This window comes from Barbus barbus (assembly GCF_936440315.1).
Source record: "Barbus barbus genome assembly, chromosome: 23".
Classification (NCBI taxonomy): Eukaryota; Metazoa; Chordata; class Actinopteri; order Cypriniformes; family Cyprinidae; genus Barbus; species Barbus barbus.
In genome coordinates, this window is record NC_136751.1 from 26,914,437 (window position 1) to 26,939,802 (window position 25,366).

General features: G+C 37.4%; 1 protein-coding gene across 1 annotated transcript; it reads left to right on the forward strand.

The window, feature by feature from the left end:
* Positions 1-282: 282 nt before the first annotated feature.
* On the forward strand, positions 283-23,506 carry LOC306843361 (IQ motif and SEC7 domain-containing protein 3-like; the record flags this gene model as incomplete). Its single annotated transcript, XM_079374805.1, has 15 exons — positions 283-728; positions 2,970-3,044; positions 6,536-6,653; positions 6,750-7,058; positions 8,094-8,749; positions 14,110-14,271; positions 15,388-15,510; positions 15,650-15,816; positions 17,425-17,564; positions 18,388-18,513; positions 18,609-18,708; positions 19,477-19,635; positions 20,126-20,215; positions 20,296-20,336; positions 23,093-23,506. 15 exons carry the CDS (start codon positions 283-285, stop codon positions 23,504-23,506), a joined length of 3,126 nt encoding a protein of 1,041 aa, XP_079230931.1.
* Between the last annotated feature and the right edge of the window lie 1,860 nt (positions 23,507-25,366).

Sequence of the window (25,366 nt, forward strand, 5' to 3'; positions counted from 1 at the left end):
GCAAACTGTTATTGCGCCTCATTACGTGCCCGTGACGTCACTAGCGAACGCGGCCCCGCCCCCTTCAATCCTGTGTTTTGACATCCTCGCATCAGCATCACTCCGCGCATCCCTTCATGCGCGCTCTGGGCACGGAGGTGGAGGCGGAGGCGGGGGTCTCTCTCTCTCTCGGTTCAGCCATTTAAATATCAACCCGTGCAACTGGTCAGGGGTACTGACACCAAGACGCCCCGCTTGGATCGGATAGTTTCTCGGCTTTTTCAAGAGGAGCGTCGCACCGGGATGTCGAGCCTCCTGGAGAACCCTCTGCAGGCGGTGCTCTATCTGAAGGAGCTCACCGCCATCGTGCAGAACCAACAGAGTCTGATCCAAACCCAGCGATACCGGATAGACATACTCGAGCGCCGGCTGGAGGATCTAGCGGTTGAGAATCGGCAGCTGCGGGACTCCAGCAACCATCACCGGCACCCTCCCCGCTATCATCCGCCTCCGCCCCCCCGGACCTCCAGCCTGCCCCGAACCAGCAGAGCCGAGACACCCCCGGTCCAAACTCAGCAGCAGCATCATTCCCCCCTGGACATGCAGCTCGTTCCTGCGGGACCCAGCAATGCCAGTCCGGACTCTGCTGATGAAGATGATAATGATGCTCAGGACCCCTGCTGTCGGTCCCTGGTCCCACAGACACCTGCCACCTTGTGCCGAGCTGTGGGACTCCCACGAGCATCTGAGTAAGTTCTCATCACACTTTCAACAAATCAGTCTTTTTCTCTGGGAAAACATGAGATCGGTGAGGCAGATTACATGCGCCATCGGGATTACATAACAGAGGAATTTCACTCTATGTAGGCCACAGTGAATATGCAATTGCACATCAATAATTCCACGATCACACAAGCATGATGATTTGTATTTAAAAAAAACATTCAGCATGTTCATGTGGGTTTGTAATATATCAGTGCTTAAATGCACGTGTTGCATTCTTAAATTAACCCACACTAAAATGGAAGAAAAATTATTATAGGTCAGCATTAGTTCAGCACATTCACTCTTTCCAGGGCAAAATGTCTTGAGAAAGAGGTTTTTAATGCAACTGATTATTTTGAAGCAAGAATGCATTTGAAAAAGCACTTAAAAACACTCTTTTGGCATGCAAACACACGCGCACACACACACACACAGATTTATGCGTAAAGTGAGGCTTTAAGTGACATTCCCATAGTGCATGTGAAGTTGATCCGCCAGCTGGTGTCTAATCCACAGTAAGAGAGAGAAAGAACAAGAGATTCAGAGTGTGTGTGTGTGTCGTCTATTACGACTGCTCATCTGCTTCAGTGCACAACTCATGCTGCATTTGTAGAGTACTCCCTGTGTGTGTGTGAACCCCACAAGCAAAACTGGAATGATATATTCCGGTCTGATTTGTTTAATGGTAGCATTACCTTCTCCTTTAGGGGACAAACACTTAGTCCTGAGTCAGAGAGCAAATTACCTTGTTGTGTGTTTGTTTCATATATGACAGAATACGTTTAGTTGTACTAGAAGTGTGAGATGCTCATTACCAATCAGTTTTAGGGGCCAATTATGCTCATGCACGCAGCTCATTAAAGTTAATCTCACATCACTATCATCAACTTGTCTGGTTATGACAGGTATATTTTGAGATTGTTGCATCTTTATTAGCAAGTGAACCAGAGTGTTTGCAATAGACACTTTAATAGATCACTAAAAAATGAACATATGCTGAACATTTACTCACCCTCAGGCCATCCAAGATGTACATGAGAACATTTGGAGATATTTAGCATTGCATCATTTGCTCACCAATGAATCCTCTGCAGTGAATGGGTGCCATCACAATGAGAGTCCAAACAGTTGATAAAATAATCCATAAATAATCCACACCACTCAAATCCATTATTAAGACATTTTAACTTTAAACCATTGCTTCTGGACAAAATGCTTGTCCTCTATCCATAATATTTTCTCCAGTGAAAAACTTGTCTGAATCAGAAGAGAAATATGCACAGATTATAAGCGATAAGAACCCAAATTGGATTTTGATGAAAGAAGACAACAGGGGATGGACTTTTTAACTGGAGGAAGTGTAATTGTGAATTAAGGGCTGTTTTTTTGGTCAGAAGTGACTATTTAAAATTAAAGTTAGACACCCTCATGTCGTTCCAAACGGTCATTCTTGTCGAACATAAAAGATGACCACAAAACTGTAGTGACGCACTTTTTTAAGCAAGAAAGCTGCTGTGAATTTTACATACGATACAGAATGTTATATTAATAATGAATATTACATTATCGCAATAGCAGGACTGTAAGGAAGTGATATGCAAATATGATTATATTAATTGCACTTCACGTTCTCATGCTATGCTGGAGTGTGAAGCAAATGTATTTGATGTTCTGTCAACAAAGGAGGCTCAAAGAAAACTCATACTGAGCTTTGAGTTTCCCTGGACTCTTAAATTAGAGACTGAAGTGTTTAAAGCAGCCATTGCTTTGTGATTGCCAGGATGGACTGTTCCTCCAATACTTCATTTTGAACTTCATTAAAGTTATTTGGAAGCTAGTGGTCCTTATCTGGTGGGTCTAAACCTAAAACCGCAGGTATGTTCTGTTTGTAGAAATCTTTCTGAGTGCAGAAATCTTACCCGTTTCATTTATGTATGACTGACAGATGTGGCTCAGTTCATTAGTCTACATTGAAACTGTGTAATCCAAATGAATGGAAGTTTAATATGCAATTCAAATACATAAATATTCAATTTATGCCTAAATACTGTTTGAGTGTACTTTTGAGTGCCCAATAGTCTGTATTCTGAAGCAAACCCATTTGAGAATCACCACACCAAGCTACAGCAATCTCTATCTAGTGTTCAAAGAACACAAAATGAAGTAACATGCAAATAGTATTGCATTGGATTTAATTGCAGTAATGTTCATTTAAACCTTTACAGGAGCCAGACCGTCCTGCACCAGTTCTGCTGTCCCGCACCAGAGGCCCCAGAGGGAGACTCCCTAACCTGCTCCAGGTGAGGACAACATCTTATGTAACGAGCCAATCAGAAGAGAGTTAGTCTTTCTACATGCTAAACAAACAATATCTACAATATGAGCAATTGATGCAGTAAGGAGAGTGTGAATCTACTTGTTTACAGCAGCTGTCTGCATTGGTTAAGTTTACCATTCTTGAATGGTAGTGGTTTTCTGTTTGCGGCCCCTGTTCTCTTGGCCTGAGGCATTCTGGGTGATGGGATTCAAGCTAGCGGAGTGTAAGTGTGTGTGTGTTTGTGAGAAAGAGAGTTAGTGCATGCTGCAGGTGTAGTTTAACCCTCATCTGTCCTCTGTCTGATAGACTGGAAAACTCTCGGCATGGATAAGCACCGTCACTCAGGTGGAGAGAGAGTCCGTGTGTGTGTGTGTGTGTGTGAGTGAATGCATGTGTGAATGTGGCAGTTCTGCACTATTTTGGGACCTTCAAACCATCTGAGCTTTGTTGACTGCATATTTTATGTTGACAACAAAATCAAGTCTTAAAAGCTCTTCTTAATTAAACAGCACATGATGACTGCGATTCTGCAAACGAAGTCAGTTCTACACAACAGAAAATCTATACTTTTGTGTCCACATTTGAAGAAATCATGACCTCGTCTTTGCAGCAAACTGATAAAGTGGAAAGTGCTCATTATTTTTTGACCCTCACAGAAAGCTCTGAATCATATTTTCCAATTTTTGTGGTAAACATTAAAGAGGAGCTTTATTTCTGCAGAAAATCTATACTAATTTCATGCCAGTTATGTCCTGAATGGTTGAAAAAGGACAAAAAAGGAAAGGAAGAACCAAGATAAGCATGTAGTCAGAGTGCATTTAGTTTCTCACCTGCAATACAACATAAATTTTTTTTTGTTAAATTGACAGTAAAAAAACTGGCTGCTGTGGTTGCCAGAAATTCACTGTAAAAATACAGTGACAGTGTTTGCTAGATGTGACCCTGGACCACAAAACCAACCATAAGGTTGTTTTTCTTTAAATTGAGGTAATAGGCTTTCCATTGATATATGTTTTTTTTAGGATAGGACAATATTTGACCGAGATACAACTATTTGAAAATCTGGAATCTGAGGGTGCAAAAAAAAAAATAAAAATCTAAATATTGAGAAAATCGCCTTTAAAGTTGTCCAAATTCTTGTTGAAGTTCTTACTTATCAAAAATTAAGTTTTGATATATTTACAGTAGGACATTTACAAAATATCTTCATGGAACATGATCTTGATTTTTTGGCATAAGAGAAAAATCATTTTGACCCACACAATGTATTTTTGGCTATTGCTATTAATATACCCCAGCGACTTAAGACTGGTTTTGTGGTCCAGGGTCACATATTACAGTATGCCTGTATAATTTAAAACTTAGAACATATATTTAAGTGATGTAATGTTAATACACCAAGCTACTTAAACTACCAAAATATGCATTTACCTATAAACAATACAGGTGGTTCAATAGAAAGCCACTTGACAAAAGCACAAAACTAAAAAAAAAAAAAAAAAAAAAAAAAATATATATATATATATATATATATATATATATATATATATATATATATATATATATATATATATATATATATATATATATATATATATATATATATATATATATATATATATATATATATATATGCAATGAACTAAAAAATAAAAATAAAAGAAAAAGAACCAGAATTAATTATAGTCCTATGTGATGTGTCAGGTAGAGTCTTCTGGGAATATCCTACTGTTTTTTTTACTTACAAAAACATACATTTTTCAGTATTAGACAGTATTAAATTACATATAATGGAATGTTAAACTTTTAAAAAAATTTCACAGTGTTTCTGTAGAAATTACATTACATGCAAAAAAATACACACAATGCCATGTTAAACTACCATTTTTCATACATTGTTACAATTAAGTAAATATTTTTACTGTACCATTTTTACAGTATTTTTCAGTAGACATTACATGATTTACGGTGTAGAAAAAATGTAAGTGGAGCTTGGCTGTGCAAAACTTGTTTTTAGAATTTTTCTACGTGGTTGTGGTTGCTAGGGTCTTGTGATGGTTACTAGGGTGTTTTGGGTGGCGAGTAGGTGATATCCGTAGCTCCAGTGGTGTTGGGTCAGTGGTGAACTGAAGTTTAATGCTCAGGGTTAGAGGTTTGTTTAAATCACTAACCGTAAGCCTGAGTAAGCACCACTAATGAAGTTTTATTGATGCCAATTTTATCGATGAACAGGAGAAAGCAGTTTAATTTTTCCAAAAGCCTATCATGATTGTGAGCCAGTTATTTCCCAAATGATCAGGAAAGGGGGTTGGTGGGAGAGAAAAATATAAGCATGCAGTAGTTTCTCACCTTTTATTTGCACAGATCGACTGCCTGGGTTTCTGCTTGATCTTGAAACCTGTCGTCATTCACAATCTGTTTTTTAACAGCTTGAGAGAGAAAGCATATTTATTGAGTTATAACACAGGAAATTACATCAAACTCTTCTACCAGGATCACATACACTCTCACATAATGAGTGATATCACATTTCAGTTTGGGTTCTCAGATCAATTGTACAGCGACCTAATGATCTGTAGTGACCGTGTGCCCTGGCATCTGTTTTCACTCTCTTTTAAGGTTCTGCTGCATTTGTTGTCATTCCTCAGAGGCGAGCAGTACTTGGTGCATGACAGATAGAAAACCCTGCTCTCTGCTCCTCGTGTATGAGTGCTTACAGAGCTTAAGTGGCCTTTACTCCAGGCAGCTAATGTGCTGACAGTGAATGCAGTCAGCAGTGTGCTTGTGTGTGTTGTAAACCTGTTTCTACACTGAGAGAGAACCTGGAGAAAATGGAAATGGGGTTGAGCTGTGTTGTTAAGCAGGAGAACCGTACTTTGTGACATCTCTCATGATTTAAACATCTGCTTTCCACTTAGAAATGCTTTTTCATGAGCTCAACATAAGAGGGAAATGGCTTTGTCATGTATGGGGTTACGCAAGATTGTGTGGGGTGCTAACCTCGGAAATTTGGTTTGATTTAGTCTTTGGGATTTATACAAAAACTATCCACTGAAATTTAAATGTACTATTCGAGTAACCAAATATTTTTCAATTTAATAAATAATTTAAACTAGTTTTGCAGAAGCAGAGTTTTTTTTATATAATTAATATGTTTGATTCAATGAATAGTTTAAAAACCCAAAATGAATAATGGTATTTTATTTTAATTTAATTCAATTTTTGCTGTCTCAATCAATGAGCTGATTCTGATGATTTGGAAAGAATGATGATTTGGAAAGACGATCTGAAACCTTCGCTTGATTACCTAATTTTCCACGAAGGCTGCGTTGAATGTGAAATCTGTGAAAGCCTGCATGTAGTAATTAAGCAGAGTTAATTAGTCCTGAGTGCGCACTGGGTTCTGATCAGTCTAGATTAAAAGACGGTGAATCTGGGTCAGCCACTGCTCACTTTTGTCATTTGAAACCGCAGCTCGATTCCTGCTGCAGGGGAAGAACAGAAAGATGAGAAAAAAGACGCTCAGCATGACGCGCCACCCTGCTCACATCCTCCAGAATATGAGCTCTCTCCTGATCTCAAACAAAAACAGGTACGACCCAACGGACACGCATCTGTGCAAAATGATCCTTAGATATGAAGAGCATGAAACAGTAAGTTAATTGTGTATCTATCTATTTATCTGCAGATAGAGGAACTGGAGCAGAAGTACAGTGGTCCTCTGATTTCCCGGCGGGCAGCCTGTAAGATCCAGATGGCGTTTCGTCAGTACCAGCTCAGTAAGAACTTCCAGAAGATCCGGAACTCTGTTCTGGAGAGCGGGATCCCGCGGCGCATGTCCGTGCGCAGGGTTCGGGTACAGAGGGACGGGTTCTCCGCTGAACGGGCGCTGATGGAGGGATGTTCACTCATGGGCATCCCACTCACACACTCCACCTCACTGCCGGTGGTCACTACAACCACACTCACACATCTGGAGGACACATTCACTGAACAGGTACAGGTAAACCATCAACATCTGCTATCTATTCAGAATATTTCTATTACAGTCTTTCATGAGCTCAAGTACACAAATGATTCTGTTCTATTCATGTTATTTTGTTTGATTCTATTGCATTTGCTTCTGTCTTTTTGATTTGTTCTGTTCCATTCTACTCAAATATGTTGTTCTGTTCTATTCTATAGATGTTTTTTTCCCCTGTTGTATTCCATTCTAGTCTATTCAAATGTTATTTTCTGTTGTGTTCTGTTCTGTTTATTCTGTTCTATTCAGTTCAAATATGGTGTTCTATTCAAATATGTTGTTCTGTTCTATTGTACTCCATTCTATTTGGTTCTCTGTTTTATTTTGTTCTATTCTATTCAAAAATGTTGTATTCTGTTATATTTTGTTCTACTCAATTCAGTTCAAATAAGTTCTTATACTCTGTAGTCTATTCTATTCGAATATCTTTGAAATTTTTTTCTATTCAGTTTAAATATGTTCTTTTCTGTTGGATTCTGTTCTATTTTATTCTATCCTGTTATTTTTGGTTCTATTCTATTCAAATATCTTGCTCTTCTCTGTTGTATTTGGTTACATTCTGTTTTTCTATCCTATTCAAATATCTTGTTCTATTGTATTCCATTCTATTCAGTTCTATTCAAATATATTGTTCTGTTCAGTCATATTTGTATTTATTCTATTTGGTTGTCTTCATTTCAGCTTAAATATGTTGTTCTTTTCTGTTGTGTTCGCTTCTATTTTATTTGGTTCTATCCAATTTAAATGTTCTTTTTTTGTTGTACGCTGTTCTGTTCTATAACATTTAGTTATATTCTGTTCAGTTTAAATATGTTGTATTCTGTTCTATTCCATTCTATTCAAATATGGTGGTTTATTCTGTTATTGTCATTCTATTCCATTCAAATATGTTGTTCTATTCTATTGTCTTCTGTTCTATTCTAACCTGTACTATTAAAATATGATGTTCTAGATTTGTTTTATTTACATTTGTTATTCTATTATTTTCAATTCTATCCTCCCTGCCAGGTTCAGTCATTAGCGCAGTCTATTGACGAGGCTTTGAGCAGCTGGAGTTCTGTTCGAGACGGGGAAGGAGAGAAGTCCACTGCGGCCCTTCCCTCTGGATCCCATTCCGAGGGGCTCCTGATGGACCCCGCTGCCATACAGGATGCCACGCAGAGAGGCTGTGGGGAGAACATACCCCGCAGTTCCAGTAAACTCATGATGGCTTTCAGGGACGTGACTGTTCAAATTGACAACCACAACTTTCGCCTCTCCTCCTCAATGCTGGAGTCAGTTTCCCTTGGTAACGGCGTAGCCAAGGAGACCAGCTCAGAAACCCAAACGGGGGGACAGAAAGCAGGCCAGTTGGCATCAACAGCTACGGCAGAGCCTGAGTTTCCAGCTCCGCCACCCAGTGAGGAAGAGAACCAACAGCCAACCGGAACGGACGAATCGACAGCAGGGGCGGGACTGGAGGGGAAACAGACCAATCAGATTGCACCAGAAACTGCGGAAAACAGCTCAGAGCCCGTCAGTAGCAGCAGCACCTCGACATCAGCATGTGAGACGATGATTCTGTCTCTGCCCCACCCACATTGTCAGGACACGCCCTGCGGCACGCTCTCGACGGATATTGCACGCAAACGCCTTTATCGCATTGGACTCAACCTCTTCAATGTGTGAGTACAAAGGTTAAAAGTCAAATATTTTCATTTACATTGGCTTTTTTAGTGTGTTACAGGTTTTGCTATGTTTGAAAGTCTCAGATAGAGACTTTATAAACCTACTAAATCTAGTCCTATTATAATAGTATTTGTATACAATTTTAAATTTTAGTTTCACTTCTAGTATTTTTTGTTGCTTTGACATTATTTGTATTTTTGTTTTATTATTATTATTTGTTTATTTCAGTTTTAGTCATTAATTTTAATTTTAGTTTCACTTTTAGTATTTTTGTTCCTTTGACATTTAGTTTTTTTTTCTGTATTTCTATAGTTTTTTTTTTTAGATTTTAGTACTTTAAAAGTTAAACTAAAATGAAAATGACTAGTTTCTTTTGTCGTTGCTTTGACGTTTTCAGTTTTTTTTTTATATATTTCTATAGCTAATTTATGTATTTATACACTGAACAAAATTATAAACGAAACACTTTTGTTTTTGCCCCCATTTTTCATGAGCTGAACTCAAAGATCTAAGACTTTTTCTATGTACACAAAAGGCCTATTTCTCTCAAATATTGTTCACAAATCTGTCAAAATCTGTGTTAATGAGCACTTCTTTGCCGAGATAATCCATCCACCTCACAGGTGTGGCATATCAAGATGCTGATTAGACAGCATGATTATTGCACAGGTGTGCCTTAGGCTGGCCACAATAAAAGGCCACTCTAAAATGTGCAGTTTTACTGTATTGGGGGGTTCGGGGGGTAGGGGGGGTCCGAAAACCAGTCAATATCTGGTGTGACCACCATTTTCCTCACACAGTGCAACACACCTCCTTCGCATAGAGTTGATCAGGTTGTCCACTCCTCTTCAATGGCTGTGCAAAGTTGCTGGATATTGGCAGGAACTGGAACACGCTGTCGTATACGCCGATCCAGAGCATCCCAAACATGCTCAATGGGTGACATGTCCGGTGAATATGCTGGCCATGCAAGAACTGGGATGTATTCAGCTTCCAGGAATTGTGTACAGATTCTTGCAACATGGGGCCATGCATTATCATGCTGCAACATGAGGTGATGGTCATGGATGAATGGCACAACAATGGGCCTCAGGATCTCGTCACGGTATCTCTGTGCATTCTGTGCAAATGCACCGGTGTTCGTTGTCCGTAATATACGCCTGCCCATACCATAACCCCACCGCCACCATGCGCCACTTGATCCACAACGTTGACATCAGCAAACCTCTCACCCACACGGTGCCATTCACGCTGTCTGCCATCTGCCCGAAAATAACACTGTAAACCGGTGAAACACAAACACAGTGAAAACCGGGATTCATCTGTGAAGAGAACACCTCTTCAAACTGCCAGACGCCATCGAATGTGAGCATTTGCCCACTCAAGTCGGTTACGACGATGAACTGCAGTCAGGTCAAGGACGACGATGAGGACGACGAGCATGCAGATGAACTTCCCTGAGATGGTTTTTGACAGTTTGTGCAGAAATTCTTAGGTTATGCAAACCGATTATTGCAGCAGCTGTCTGGGTGGCTGTTCTCAGACGATCTTGGAGGTGAAGATGCTGGATGTGGAGGTCCTGGGCTAGTGTGGTTACACGTGGTCTACGATTGTGAGGCCGCTTGGATGTACTGCCAAATTCTCTGAAACTCCTTTGGAGATGGCTTATGGTAGAGAAATGAACATTCAATTCATGGGCAACAGCTCTGGTGGACATTCCTGCAGTCACCATGGCAATTGCGCGCTCCCTCAAAACTTGTGACATCTGTGGCATTGTGCTGTGTGATAAAACTGCACATTTTAGAGTGGCCTTTTATTGTGGCCAGCCTAAGGTACACCTGTGCAATAATCATGCTGTCTAATCCGCATCTTGATATGCCACATCTGTGAGGTGGATGGATTATCTCGGCAAAGGAGAAGTGCTCACTAACACAGATTTAGACAGATTTGTGAACAATATTTGAGAGAAATATCTTTTGTGTACATAGAAAAAGTCTTAGATCTTTGAGTTCAGCTCATGAAAAATGGGGGAAAAAATAAGTGTTGCGTTTATAATTTTGTTCAGTGTAATTTTAGTACTTTAAAATTCATTTAGTTGCCAAGTCAACATTTCTAATTTGTAAGTTTTTGTAAGTTTAAGTTTTTCAATTAATATTTATATTTTATTTCAGTTACTGAACCCCCCCAATAGATTTAGTTAAAAAAATACAGCATATTTTACTATTTTAATGAGGAAAACTGCTTCATAAAGGGATATTTTCTTTCATCGGTTTGATTTAGTCTGTCTCTAGATCTGTCTTTTTAAATCCCAATTCAATTTCTGAATATGAATGAGGATGCAGAACTGCAATGTGAATATAAAGAAGTAGTATTCAATTAGTAGACATTCATATAACTGACAAACTTTGCATTTCCAGTTAAATATGACAAAGTAAACTTTAAATTTGCCTTCTCAAAAACCTGTTTGAAAGTTCTAAAAGAAGTTTGTAGTTTAATTAAAGGTTTTTAGGCCTCACAAACAAACAAACATATTATAGAATTGTTTAAATGACTAACCCTAAAAGAGAAGAGCTTTTGTTTGTGGGGTTAGTTTGACCATGACTAAAGAGTTGAGTGCACTTTCATTATACCTTCTGTGCTGATACACACTGACAAAACACATGCTTACTCATGTATACATACACACATACTCAAGAAGACTATATTATACTCCCTCAGGGGTGATTGTGAGGCTCTTTCTCTGCTCCATTTTGTGTGTGTAGCTCTTTCAGACACACACACACACACACACACACACACACACAAGCAGAATAAAGCCAATCCTCAGAGGCTTCAGAGTGCATCAGCACTCAATTGAAATCTCAGATCAGATTTACTTTAACATGCTTGAGGTGAGTAGCACCGCGGTTGCTATGGTAACCAGGTGGCACACACACACAGAGACAGACACACATACACACACACACAGAGACAGACACACATACATGGTTTTACTCAGGCTGTGACTGAGGGACACTTATTTTTTTTAAGGTTTCTTTGAGGATGTATGTGGAAATTTAGTTTTTTTCAGCTATTTGCTCATAATGAGCGTGTAGCTTGTTTAGGGTGCTGCATGTGTGTGTGTGTGTGTGTGAGTGTGGGTGTATGTGTGTGTGCGCTCGCTGGTATAAGGTTGGATGTGACCTGTGAAGATGTTCAGCGTGGTGGAAATAATGCACGACTCGGTGATGTCATCTCAAAGTCCAATACTAAAGAAAGCTAGGAACAGACAAATATAGAGAAAGAAATATCAATATTATTATAAATGATAATCTCCAGAAACTTTTACTGGGATCCATGACATATTGAACACTTATTTTTCTCCAATAAATCCACTTACAATGAGGGAAACAAATAAAATTGTAATTTAAAACAACTCTTTTCTAATGTAATATATTTTAAAATGTAATTTATTCCTGTGATGCAAAGCCGAATTTTCAGCATCATTAATCCAGTCTTCAGCAGTGTTAATTATGGCAGGCATTTTTGATTTAGTCTTTATCTTGAGACGAAAATGCTTAATAGTCTTAGTCACATTTTTGTCATTTGAGTCTTTCATAGTTTTAGTCGACAAAAATTCTTTGCATTTTTGTCAACTTTTAGTCAAACTGCAGTTACCAACATTTATTTTGGAAGCTATTTTATATGTAGTATTCAAACAAAAATTGTCATCAATTCTCCTCTCTTTAGACCAAATCAATTAAGCGTATGAGAAATAAGAATCAAGGATTGAATTTGGAAAAACTGGAATAAATTTAAATTTTTTTGGTAGAGATACAAATTAAACAAATTTTTCAGACAGAGTAGGTTTACTTAACTATGCATTTATTTAACATCTTTTGCTGGTGAACATTGGTGACACAGATAATTAGGAACGCTGTCCCTTTAAAGGAACACTCCACTTTTTTTGGATTTTCTAGGCTGATATGGCTAGGAACTATACTCTCATTCCGGTGTAATAATCAAGGAACTTTGCTGCCGTACCATGGTTGCAGCAGGAGCAATGATATTACGCAGCGCCTGAAAGTAGTCCCCAGCTATATCATAGGCCAGAGGTCTTCAACCCTGTTCCTGGGGACCCACTATCCTGAGGAGTTTAGCTACAACCCTAATCAAACACACCTGAAGCGGTCAATAAAGCTCCTCAAGACTGCTTGAAAATTGCAGGCAGGTGTGCTGAAGCCGGTTGGAAATAAACTTTCCAGGAGAGTGGGTTGAGTAGGGTTGAAGACCTCTGGGCTACTGAGCTGGGGACTACTTTCAGGCACTGTGTAATATCATTGCGCCTGCTGCAGTCACAGAAAAAAAGATTTGTTGATTGAATATTTTTCGTTGTTGTCTTCGTCGACGAAATTAACTCTGGTTTTCAGTGTCACATGATCCTTCAGAAATCATTCTAAAATGCTGATGTGCTTCTTAAGAAACATTTCTTATTATTATCAATGTTGAAAATAATTGTGCTGCTCAAAAGTTGATAATGTTTATTATAATATGAAAAAAAGATTATTTCCATAAATGATAAAAATGAAAATTTGATTATTAGAAATGTTATTACTGTCCCTTGAGATCAATTTAATGCATCCTTGCTGAATAAAAGTATTAATTTATTAAACCGTACTGACCCCAGGCTTTTAAAGAGTAGTGAACATAAATATAAGCTGCTCAGTCCTGCTGTTATTGCCTGGTTACATTGGTTGTGACGTACATATGGACAAATGCATCTGTGGAACAGAATGTCAGCAAGATGTTTACTGGCATGGAAAGAATAATCTGCATGTAAATACTGTATGCTTGTAGCTATAAATATCTCTCTTAACAAATATACAGTACATATGCGAACCTGCTCACATGCACGCAGAAATCCTCTGTTTTTTTCTGCAAACAATTCATAATAACTTTCACAAGCTCTGACTGAATGCAATTTTTAAAATATATATTATCTACTCTCATGTTGGACAGAAAACAGCAGAAGTTTGTTAAATGGTTTCTTCAAAAACATTAAAATGCTTAGTTTGTGTATGCTATTGGTCAAAGTTTGAAATCATTAAGATTTTTCTGTTTGTGAAATATGATTCGAACTGTAAAAACAGCAATATTGTGAAATATTATTACAATTTACAATATTTTCTATTTGAAAATATTTTTAAATGTCTTTTCAAAAACTTGCACATGTAAACATGTTCTTGCAGTATATGATATATTACATGATATAATGTTAGCTAATTTTCCTAATGAATATTATTATAAAGTGTTAGCTCTAGCTTCTTGAGAAAGAGAATCAGTTGTCTCACCTAAATCCTTCTTGATCTTCCTGCAGCAATCCAGACAAAGGCATCCAGTTCCTGATATCCAGGGGCTTTATTCCTGACACGGCCATCGGTGTGGCTCACTTCCTGTTGCAGAGGAAGGGTTTGAGTCGCCAGATGATTGGAGAGTTCCTGGGTAACAGCAAGAGGCAGTTCAACAGAGATGTGTTGGAGTGAGTTGTGTCTTCATAAAGTTTTATGCACTATAGCTTTCTCTGTATCAGTCATTTTAAAGATAATTACATATCCTCTGATGAGGCAAAAATGTAGTCCTAAATCATATTTATACTAAATGTTTATGCTGAATTTATATTAGCTGAATTAAAAACTTCTCGAGTTCTCAACTTATTTTTGTAGCAGATTTTTGAGTTTTCACAACTTGTTGTTTTAAGTTTATACAACAAAGTTGAGAAATCCCCCAAATCTGCTGAAGCTGGTTGCCTTAAACTAACATTTGCTCAACTTTTTTTTTTTATTTACAGTGCAGGTAAGATTACAGTATAGTTAGAGTATGTTTTAAGCTTCCAATGCACTGGAAAAATAACAAAAAACATAAATAAATAAATATACACAATGTAAACACAGACAAATGATGTGTGAACATAACAGAAAGATAGACAAAATGAAGATACAAAATATAGTATATATGTATATTTTACAATTTCTATAGTAAAAAAAAAAAAAGTAGTAGTTTAATTAAATATATAAAATACATAAAAATATATTAATGTGGTTAATCTTTATTGCATTTATAACAAATAATAATAATAATAAATGAACTCTTTAGTTCTCTTTAATTAAATTTTCTTTAATTTAAAAATGGCATTAATTATAAACACAAACAAAATGTACATATTTCTCAGAATATACAAAATGTATGTACAAATATGCTATTTACACACAACTATGTAAAGAATTATCAAGATTATGCATTTGTTATGATTATGCGACGAAAGTCAGTATTGTCATTGCCAATAAATCTAAATGAGAAAATATTGTCACAAATATTGTTAAACTGCAGTATTAAATAACAAGCAAAAATGGTATCTTTGTCTTGAAACGGTAATATTAACATTTAGGGTTAATATGACAGCTATATTAGCTACTGCATATTAACCAACGCATGAATGTAACCGCATATCCAGGATCGGGGGTTATAATTTAAGAACCAACCACTGAAGGTAATAACGGCACATTTTCATTTCTTACAGTGCTGGAGCCTCATAAATTGGGCTCTTAATTTAAACCGAGCACATTTATGAGTTTAATGTGGTCTCTCTTTCTCTCAGCTGTGTGGTGGATGAGATGGATTTCTCCATGCTGGAGCTGGATGAAGCTTTGAGGAAGTTTCAGGCTCATGTGCGAGTGCAAGGAGAAGCTCAAAAAGTCGAGAGACTCATTGAAGCATTCAGGTGAGAATCACAAACAGACGAGTGCTGGGAGTCATTTCCTAGACACACACATGCAATTTTACAGGATAACTATGGTCATTTTATCCATTGGGTGCAGAACATTCACTATAATGTGCATTAATGTTGTTTTTCCTTTCAGTCAGAGGTACTGTATGTGTAACCCTGACGTGGTGCAGCAGTTTCATAACCCCGACACCATCTTCATCCTGGCCTTCGCCATCGTTCTGCTGAACACAGACATGTACAGTCCCAACATCAAACCAGAGCGCAAGATGCTTCTGGAAGACTTCATACGCAACCTACGAGGTGTTTATGTGTTGTTAATTAAAAACAGAGCCTGTTGGTGTTTCGAGGTCAGATATCGGATATTTGATTTTAAATCTTGCCAATTTTAATCAGCTTTCCATATTCATGTTTAAATTTGCATTTTTTCATATCAAAAGAGACATTTTTATTATCTCCTAGGAGCGTAGGCAGTGTGTGTGTGTCTTGGATGGATTCCTGGTCTCTGATCAAATAGTTTTTGATCTGTTGCCTACTTTCCGCAGATATAACAAACACATACTGTATAAGAAAGCCGCACTTTAAAGTGAGATGTAAAGAGACATGGGGACTGGAACAAAATCAGAGCGTGCCAATCAAGCTCTGGTTTATGATGGGACTTTTCTATAAGCCAAATAAATCCTCACTATAGAAAAATTACACAGTGGCACTTCTGCTTTCTATGTGAGCTTATTTCTGCCATGGAATAAAAATATAAATAAGGTAATTGTTACTTTTTATCTCACAGTTCAGACTCTTTTCTTGCAAATGCGAGTTGATATCTCACCAGTAGTTCAATTCAAAGTTTTTAATTCTGGCTTTTTTTCTCAGAATTTAAATTTTGCAATTAATACCTTACAATTGCAAGATATAAACTTGAAATTCTGAAAAAAAAATTGTCTGAATTGCGAGTTTATAAATCAGACTTTTTTTCTCAATTTCACAATTAATAACTCACAATTGTAAGAGATTAACTGGCGATTCTGAGAAAAAATGTAGAATTTAGTTTATAATTCTGACTTTTTTCTAGGAGCCCTAAGTTTACGTTTGGCAAATAATAACTTGCAAATGCGAGATGTAAACTCGTAATTCTAATTTAAAAATGCCAGAATTTTGAGTTTATAGTTCTGGCTCTTTTTTTTTTTTAATGAGAATTATGAGTTTACATTTTGCAATTACTAACTCACAATGGTGAGATATAAATTCACAATTCTGAGGACAAAAGTCAGAATTACCCGTTTATAACTCCAATTTGCAAGAGATAAGCTTGCAAAAAAATGTCTGAATTGCAAATTTATAAATCTGACTTTTTTTCTCAGACTTTCACAATTAGTAACTCACAATTGTAAAAGATTAACTCATGATTCTGAGAAAAAATAGTAGAATTTAGTTTATAATTCTGACTTTTTTCTAAGAATGCTAAGTTTACATTTCACAATTAATAACTCGCAAATGTGAAATGTAAACTCTGACTTTTTTGTGAGTTTTTGTGAGCAAATGTGAGTTTATAGTTCTGACTTTTTTATGAGAATTCTGAGTTTACATTTTGCAATTAACAACTCACAATGGCAAGATATAATTTTGGGGGGGGGGGGGGATGGGGGGGGGGTCTGAATTATGAGATAGAGATCACAATTGTGAGGAAAAATATCTGAATTCATAAAAAAAAAAAAAAAATTGCAATTATTTAAAAATATTTATTCTGTGGCTTTCCACAGCTTCTCCATATACTATGGTCTTTGTTAACACGAGATGCATTCCTATTACAGAGTAGACAATCCAGAACACTGTACAGTTTTCCAAACATAAACTATATTCTTGCATTAGATTTTAAAATGTTATAAGGTAATAAATAAGCAAATTCACCTTCAGGAGTGGACGATGGCGCAGATATTCCACGGGAGATGCTAGCAGGGATTTACGAGCGGATTCAGCAGAGGGAGCTGCGCTCCAACGAGGATCATGTGACCTACGTTACCAGAGTGGAGCAAAGCATTCTCGGAATGAAGACTGTGAGTCAGTTCTCTACCAATTATACACAAAGGTCACTTAAACGTGAAAAGTGCATCACCTTTCGGTTCAGTTTGCGCTTGTTACAGATTTGAAAAGGTGATTAGAGACAGTGAGATGTCTGACCGAACAACTGGCTTCTCAACATTACAGTGATTAGTGGATCTTGCTGAGCCAAAGATCAGATTACTATTGTAATGATTCCAACAACATCTAACGCTAAGTATTGAACTTGACCTGACCCGTTTGTGCTACACAAATGCTGGATGCTTTTGATTCACTAAAACATTCTATATTTTGCAAATGATTCTGAAAACAATTCTAGAATCCTATTGTGCTATTCAACAGAACGATAATTCATATAATAAATCACTGAAGGTAAACAATATAAACTTCATATGCAAGTCTTAAGCTTAAAATAAGTTTCAGCTTCCATTACCTCAAAAACTATTGCCAGTCTCAAGTTTGATTAACATGATGAGGTAAAAATAAACTTTGCTCAAAGCCAAAACAAGTGAAATTCACATTACAGTTTCTGGTCATTAATTTTTCCCACCTCTCTATGCTAACAGCTGTGTGAATTAATTTATCAGTGCGTGAGCTATAAAAACAGGAGACTTGAGACTAAAACTGCTCATTAGTTTGGTGCTATAATTTCAGATTTCACATGACAGCGCTGCAAAACAGTCTACCTCCATATGAAATATTAATTTAATTCTTCAGCCCTTACTGCACCAGACATCCCTCTTTTCATTTCCTGTGCTGATGGAAACTGCACCCTCTGAATTGAATTCACCCGATATTTGATCTTTCTTTCTTCCTCAGATACTGTCGGTTCCTCACCGTAGGCTGGTGTGCTGCAGTCGACTCTATGAGGTCACCGATGTGAATAAACCACAGAAACAGGCCTCCCATCAGAGGGAGGTGTTCCTCTTCAATGACCTGATAGTGGTGAGAGACACGCATGATCATACGTGAAAACATATTCAAACATGTATAAACAAACAACTGAAAATAGAAAAAATATTTTTGTTTTGTGATGCTAGATCCTCAAACTATGCCCTAAGAAGAAGAGTGCTGCCACATACACGTTCTGCAAGGCCATGGGCTTACTGGGAATGCAGTTTCATCTGTTTGAGAATGAGTGTAAGAATACAACACAAATGTATACATTAATATTTTACTATATTAATTAATATGGTAAAGAATGTAGTATAGTTAAAGTTCAGAGTTTTCAACTGCATGACCATAAAATTATTACAGGGGGTCCATGGACTGACAAGTAAAAAAATATATATATTTTTTAATTTGTTAAATTGCATTTTAATAATCATGAATAAATAATAGCTAATAAATAGACAAACAACCTTTTATATCACCGTATGTCTGGTTGCTTCTGAAGAGTGTAAGTCCAATATTAAAATATGCATATTTTTCAATTTGTTAGTTTTTAAATCCAAATTCAGATGTAAACATGTTTCATTTTTTTTTAAATAATAAAAATCTAATATTTAATAATCATATCCATAATGTCTTCCAAAAGGCAAAGTGTGGTTCTTGATAATATCAGTATAAAGCAAAAATTCAAATTCAAAGCAAAGAAAAATACTAAAGCTATTTATATAGCATCTGTTTCCCTGTCAATCAATCAGTGAATAATAATCAGTGAATAGATTATTAATCTGCAATAATCTTCAATAAAGAAATGTCTGACTGTGAAGTATATATGCTGCCACTATTATGTAATCAAAAAGAAAATCATTATCTTTAAACGCAATTATAATTTGGTTATGAAACTGCGGCAATATTATAAAATATATTTGAGAATTTATTTTTTAAATAAAAAGCAGAACCTTACAGAGCAGATCTCAGTATTTGCATTGTCATACATACAATGTGTGCTTTCTGTCACAGATTACCCTCATGGAATCACGATATTGTCTCCGTTCTCGTCGGAGAAGAAGCAGGTGGTGAGTTTCTGTTCCCAGAGCGCAGAGGAGCTGCTCAAGTTTGTAGAGGACCTGAGAGAGAGCATCGCAGAGGTGGCAGAGATGGAACAAATACGGATTGAGTGTGAGTGCCTTCGCCTGTAACTGTTCTCATTTACTCATGTTCACAGCACACACTTTAGTAGGATAGTGATAGTCACATGTATTAAATTAAATTGAATATTATTAATATTAAATTGAATACAAAAAACTCTGGGTTTCTGGACATCCATGTTTTGTCTGACTAGCAAAATCTAGACACTTTTGACTTGGTCCTTAAAGAAACCACTTAGCAACCATCAAGAACACCCTAGCAAAAAAATAGCAACACGCAAAGCATTTTCAGTTTAATAGCATTGAAAAAGAATACTGTATATAATAGTGCATGTTTTCCTCATTTTAAGTTGTTTATTAGCACTATAAATTTAAACATTATTTCTACCATTTTAACTCATAATTACCTAAAGGTCAGCCTGAAATATAATGAATTCTCTATATTCCTCTGTGGTTTGAATGCCACGGTTGTGGGGAATGTTGTGGCCGTCATTAAAGTGAATTATGTATGTGGTTCTCAGGGGAACTAGAAAGACAACAGGTTGTGAGAAATCAAACTAACAAGAACGGCACACAACTAGACATCCACGCTGGACCTAGTTCTGCCTCAGGTACACACACAAATACTTACATGTGCTATACACAACAGTCTGCCTGTTTTTGATGTCTTGTGTATTTGTGTGGCTTGCAGGGGATGATTTTTATGAGAAAACGGGAAGCAACACTGTAGAGGTTTGTATCAGTAAATCGTGAGTGCAGTGCAAAGTTATGTTCAGATTGTGTGTGCATGTGTACAGTGTCCTCCAAAGTTGGGAATGCCCTAGGCAAAGTGGGGTTTTGGATAATATCAGCATAAATGTTTATCATTTTTAGTGATGTATCGATAAGCTATGAAAGTACGTTTAACTAAAAAACGTTCACCCAAAAATTAAAATTAGCTTAAAACGTACTCGCCTTCAGACCATCCAAGATGAAGATGAGCTTGTTTCTTCATCACAACAGATCTGGAGAGATTTAAGATTAACATCACTTGGATCTGCTGCAGTGAATGGGTGCCGTCAGAATGAGAGTCCAAACAGCTGGAAAAAAAAAAAACAACTTCAGACGAATCCATGCAACTCCAGTCATGTCTTCTGAAGCGAAAAGCTGTGTGTTTATAAGAAACAAATCCATCATTAGGACTTCAGACCATTGCTTCTGGCAAAAAATATGAGTCCATAATAATAAGTGAAGCCATTAAGGTGTGCCAACCCAATAAACTTCAAAAAGAAACTATAATATAAAATAATACTAATGTATTTACACCAAAAATGTATTTATGCTGATATTGTACCATTTTAAAGCCTAAGGCGTTTTCACATTTTTGGGGAACATTGTAGGTGGTGACGGCACGTGTGTAGTCTATTTAGTTATCATCACTATCTCCTTGCAGAATCAGAGATAAACTCCCAGCCCTTTACCCTTTGACCCCTGAGCTCACTCTGACCCCGCTGTCCATCAGAATGGAGACGCCCGCCCTCGGTGTCTTCACTGCAATCACTGGTGCAGAGCAATAACCGCACTGAAAACCCCCCAGAAAACACCATTCACCGCCCCTCGTTGTGATCTGTAATCTATGGCCTCTCACTCGGGTTTTTGCTGACTGCTGTGTTTTAATGCTGCATATAGCTGCTGTTGTTGTGGGGTTAAATTCTTTACATGTAAAAACCTTTAGTGGAATTGATGTTGACAGGGTATTCAAGTAAGACACACCGATAAGCAAATTCACACATGCAGCATTTTCTTTGCCTTTAAAGAAAATGTTGTAGATAATGTTGTTGAATGCAGACATTGATGCCATGAACAAATTTATATTCTGTTACACTCAGGTGTACACTATCGTTTAAAAAATTGGGGTCAGCACGTTTAAAAAAAAAAAAAAATTAATACTATTGAGTATAGATGCATTATTCATCAAAAGTGACAGCAAAAACCTTTCTATTTTAAATAAAAATCTTTTGAACTTTTTTCAAAGGAAAAAAAAACAAAAAAACATCAGGGTTTACACAAAAATATTCAGCAGCACGCTGTTTTTACAATTTATGATAATAACAAATGTTTCATGATCAGCATATTAGATTGGTTTCTGAAAGATCAAGTAACACTGAAGACTGGATTCAAATAGAAAATACATACTTTAAACTGTAATAATTTCAGAATTTTACTGTATTTTTGATCAAATAAATGCAGTCTTGGTGAGCATGAGAGACCTTTGAATGGTAGTGTACATTAGGTCACAGAATAAAAACGTTTTTTGCAAATTGTATGCCCAAAACCACTTGCCTACCAGAGGAGGAGGAGGGGGGGTGTTATTGCTTGTGGAATAACAAAGATAAGATTTGCAATGCACGTCCAGAAACACCATTGGCAATAGTTTCAATAGCTCTTGCACTAGAAGTCATTAAAATTCAAATACTTCATTAAAAAGAGCTGAAATGAAAGGACCGAGCTGTGGTTACTGTGGGCAGACAGGCTACGCGAATGCGCTTTCACCAGATGCCAAACACATAACACGTATACACATGCAAACAAGGTCTATCAAGACAAGGTGCAAATTACCCAGCATGCAATAAGGACCCTCGCTGCCGAGCGTCTAGGCCCTCGAGGGGCACTTTAATGCTTCTTACAGACGGATAAAAATATAACAGCCTGATTAGCAGCGCAGTAATAAAAGGAAATGCATAAGATAGCAGTTAATTATCCAAATCACGGCAGTTTAAGAAGGAAGTCAGCATCGCCCGCTTTCACCCACTCCGACCGCGCTGTTATGTATTTGTGCCGTGTTTTGCCTGCATGCCCTGGCATATTTTTGCACTTGTTTTATCACTAACTACAGTAAATAAAATGTAAAGAATTTATTTTTGGAGAAAAAGAAAATCTGCCATTGCAGTAAGACAAAATACACTTTGACTTTTATGATTTATAATAAAATACTATTGTAAAATAATTTTATTATTAGATATTTTGTAGCAGAAAACATCTGGGTCATGTTGGCCTTTTCTTTTTTCACTGGCCAATAATTCTAACCTTAAAATCAGGATTAGGCATAAAATAGTGTCTTCAGAATCATTCATACATGAAAATCGGCTGACAATTGAACAAACAGTTGTAACCTGGCTCAGAGGAACACAGGAATCATGTCTTTGTGGCAGATTTTCTGCTGATTAAGTGATAATACAAGACTTCTTCACCTTACAAATGGCTTTCAAAAGTGCAACAAAATGCATATTTATTATTACATACATATATAATTATCCAAATCACTGCAGGACGTCAGCGTCGCCTGCTTTCACCCACTCCGACCGTGCTGTATGTATGTATTTGTGCCGTGTTTTGCCGCCTGCATGCTCTGTAGCATGGCCTTGTCGTGTGTTTCCGCACCAGAGGGCCGTGAGAGTGCAGCAGGCCAGGCTGATAACGCTTCCTGCTTCTGGCTGTTTCTAAACTAGGTGTCAATTCACAACAGGCTCCAAACGTACCAACTCAGCTCTCCTCTGGCCCCACCCAGCGCTCAGCAACACCTGGCCGTCCTGCCTAGCCCCGCCCCCGGCTCCGCTCTCACCATCTCCCCCGACACCCTGATCCAGTGCCAGCAGATCGTGAAGGTGATCGTCGTGGACTCTGCTGGGCGTGGCCACGTGGAGGCGTTCCTCAGCCACAACCCCACCCATCGCCTCATCCAATCGGCTGTCTCCACGCCCACCAGGTCACAGGAGGCAGGCAAGCAGCAGCAGCAGCCGCCCCTCCCTCCCCCGCCTCCTCCTTATCATCACCCGCATCAGTTTTGCCCCCCGACCCCCCCGCCTCCACGCCACCTACTGAGCCAACGCAGGTACTCCAGCGGGACACGTAGCCTAGTCTGAACAACACACAAATCAGTTTACAGCTGTTAAAAGGACGGTTCACCTAAAAAGAACATTCTGTCTTTATTTAATCAACCTCATGTTGTTCCAAACCCATATGTGACCCTGGATCCCAAAACCAGTCAAAAGGGTCATTTTTTTGAAATTGAGATTTATACGTCATCTGAATGAAAGCTGAATACATAAGCTTTCTATTGATGTATGGTTTGTTAGGATTTAGGAAAAATGTATCATTTTGACACATACAATGTATTGCTGGCTATTGCAACAAATATACCCGTGCTACTTAAGAGGTCACAACAGCTTTTCTTTTCTTTTTTTTTCAAACACAAAACATCTTGAATAATCTTTACACAGATTTTTTCAATACAAAGACAATTTATAGTTTAAAAAACACTATAAAAGGCACAATTAAATGCAGTCTGTACAATTTGTGGGCTCTGAAGTCCTCTGAAGCCATATGTAATTTATGTCTGTAAAATTTGTGTTTATGAAGTGTGAACTGGTTATTTTGCATTATTTATATACTATTATGTTTATTCCTATTTTACATTTGCTTAAATTTAGTTTTATTTCAGTTTTAGTTTTAGTAATATTAGCACTTCAACTTGAACTATTTTTGACAAGACAACATTTCTATATTTCAACATTTCATATTTTTATTTTTTTTCAACCTTATTTCATTTAACAAAAAAGATTTTTTAATTTTAACTGTTACTGCATGGAAAATAGCTGTATAAACATTCTTCAAACATTCTCTTTTTTTGTTCTGTGGGGGAAAAAAAAAACAGCACGGATGAATAAACCATGACAGAATTTTCATATTTACGTGACCATTGCTTTAAAACTAAACTATTATGTACACTCTTTCTGAAGACAGAAAATAGCACAAGCAGCCCTGTTAGGCTCACGTTGCTCAAAAGAAGCTACACTTACAATTGTTAGGTCCTCATGGCCTTAAAGTGTGTATTTAAAGTGAGTAGATGTATAGTATTTTTTTAAGAGGGATTTTTTTTCTCAGATCTTTTCTCGTGTGCTCACCATGTCCCCGTATTCAAATGAAATGTTTATATATTTTGATTTCTCCTTAAATGCCCATGTCGTGTGTTGTCCCGACCTGAACTACAATAGATGGATGTAGTGTAGAGGGAGTGCTGTGATGAATTTGTTTCTACACGCCACCATAAATAATGTTTGAAATGATATAAATGTTCACATTGAGTTTTGTACGGAAATAGAAAATCACCACCCTCTTTCAAAGGTCTTACCTGTTAAAGCCTGAAAAACGAAATCAAATTCCAGTATCTGGATATAAATCAGACCTCGCAGCATTTCTGAAAACAAATGCAAAATTAAAATAACTAGGTTAGAAAAGAGAACACCCCCTTGAGTTGGTTTAGATGCAGCAAATAACAATTTGCACCCATAAGTCACTGCAGTACGCATCCTAAACTAAAGTAACCAACTGTATCAGGAGGCGGATCATGTGACATCTACTGCACATTTGCATAAATTAAGCTTTATTCAAATTGCCAACTCCTACTGAAAATGAATGACTTTATTGCTGCAAATCAAATCATCTTTTAGGGAATTATTCCAGCTCTGTTGTGAATTGTTTTGGAAGAAATTTAGGTCAGGATGTGGCCACTAAAGAGTTTCTAACTTCCAAGATAAAAGCTGCAGATTTTGTCTGTATTTGGCATCATCTACTTACTTTTTTATCCTGGCAAGAGCCTGAGTGTCAGCTGCTGAGAAATTTAGGACGCTGCCATCCTGTGTGGAGGAAGCGCTTGATCTTGAGAGCCGTGCAGCTTGTTCCTAATGAGGGTGTTGACTGAGCTCCATAAACACATTAAAACG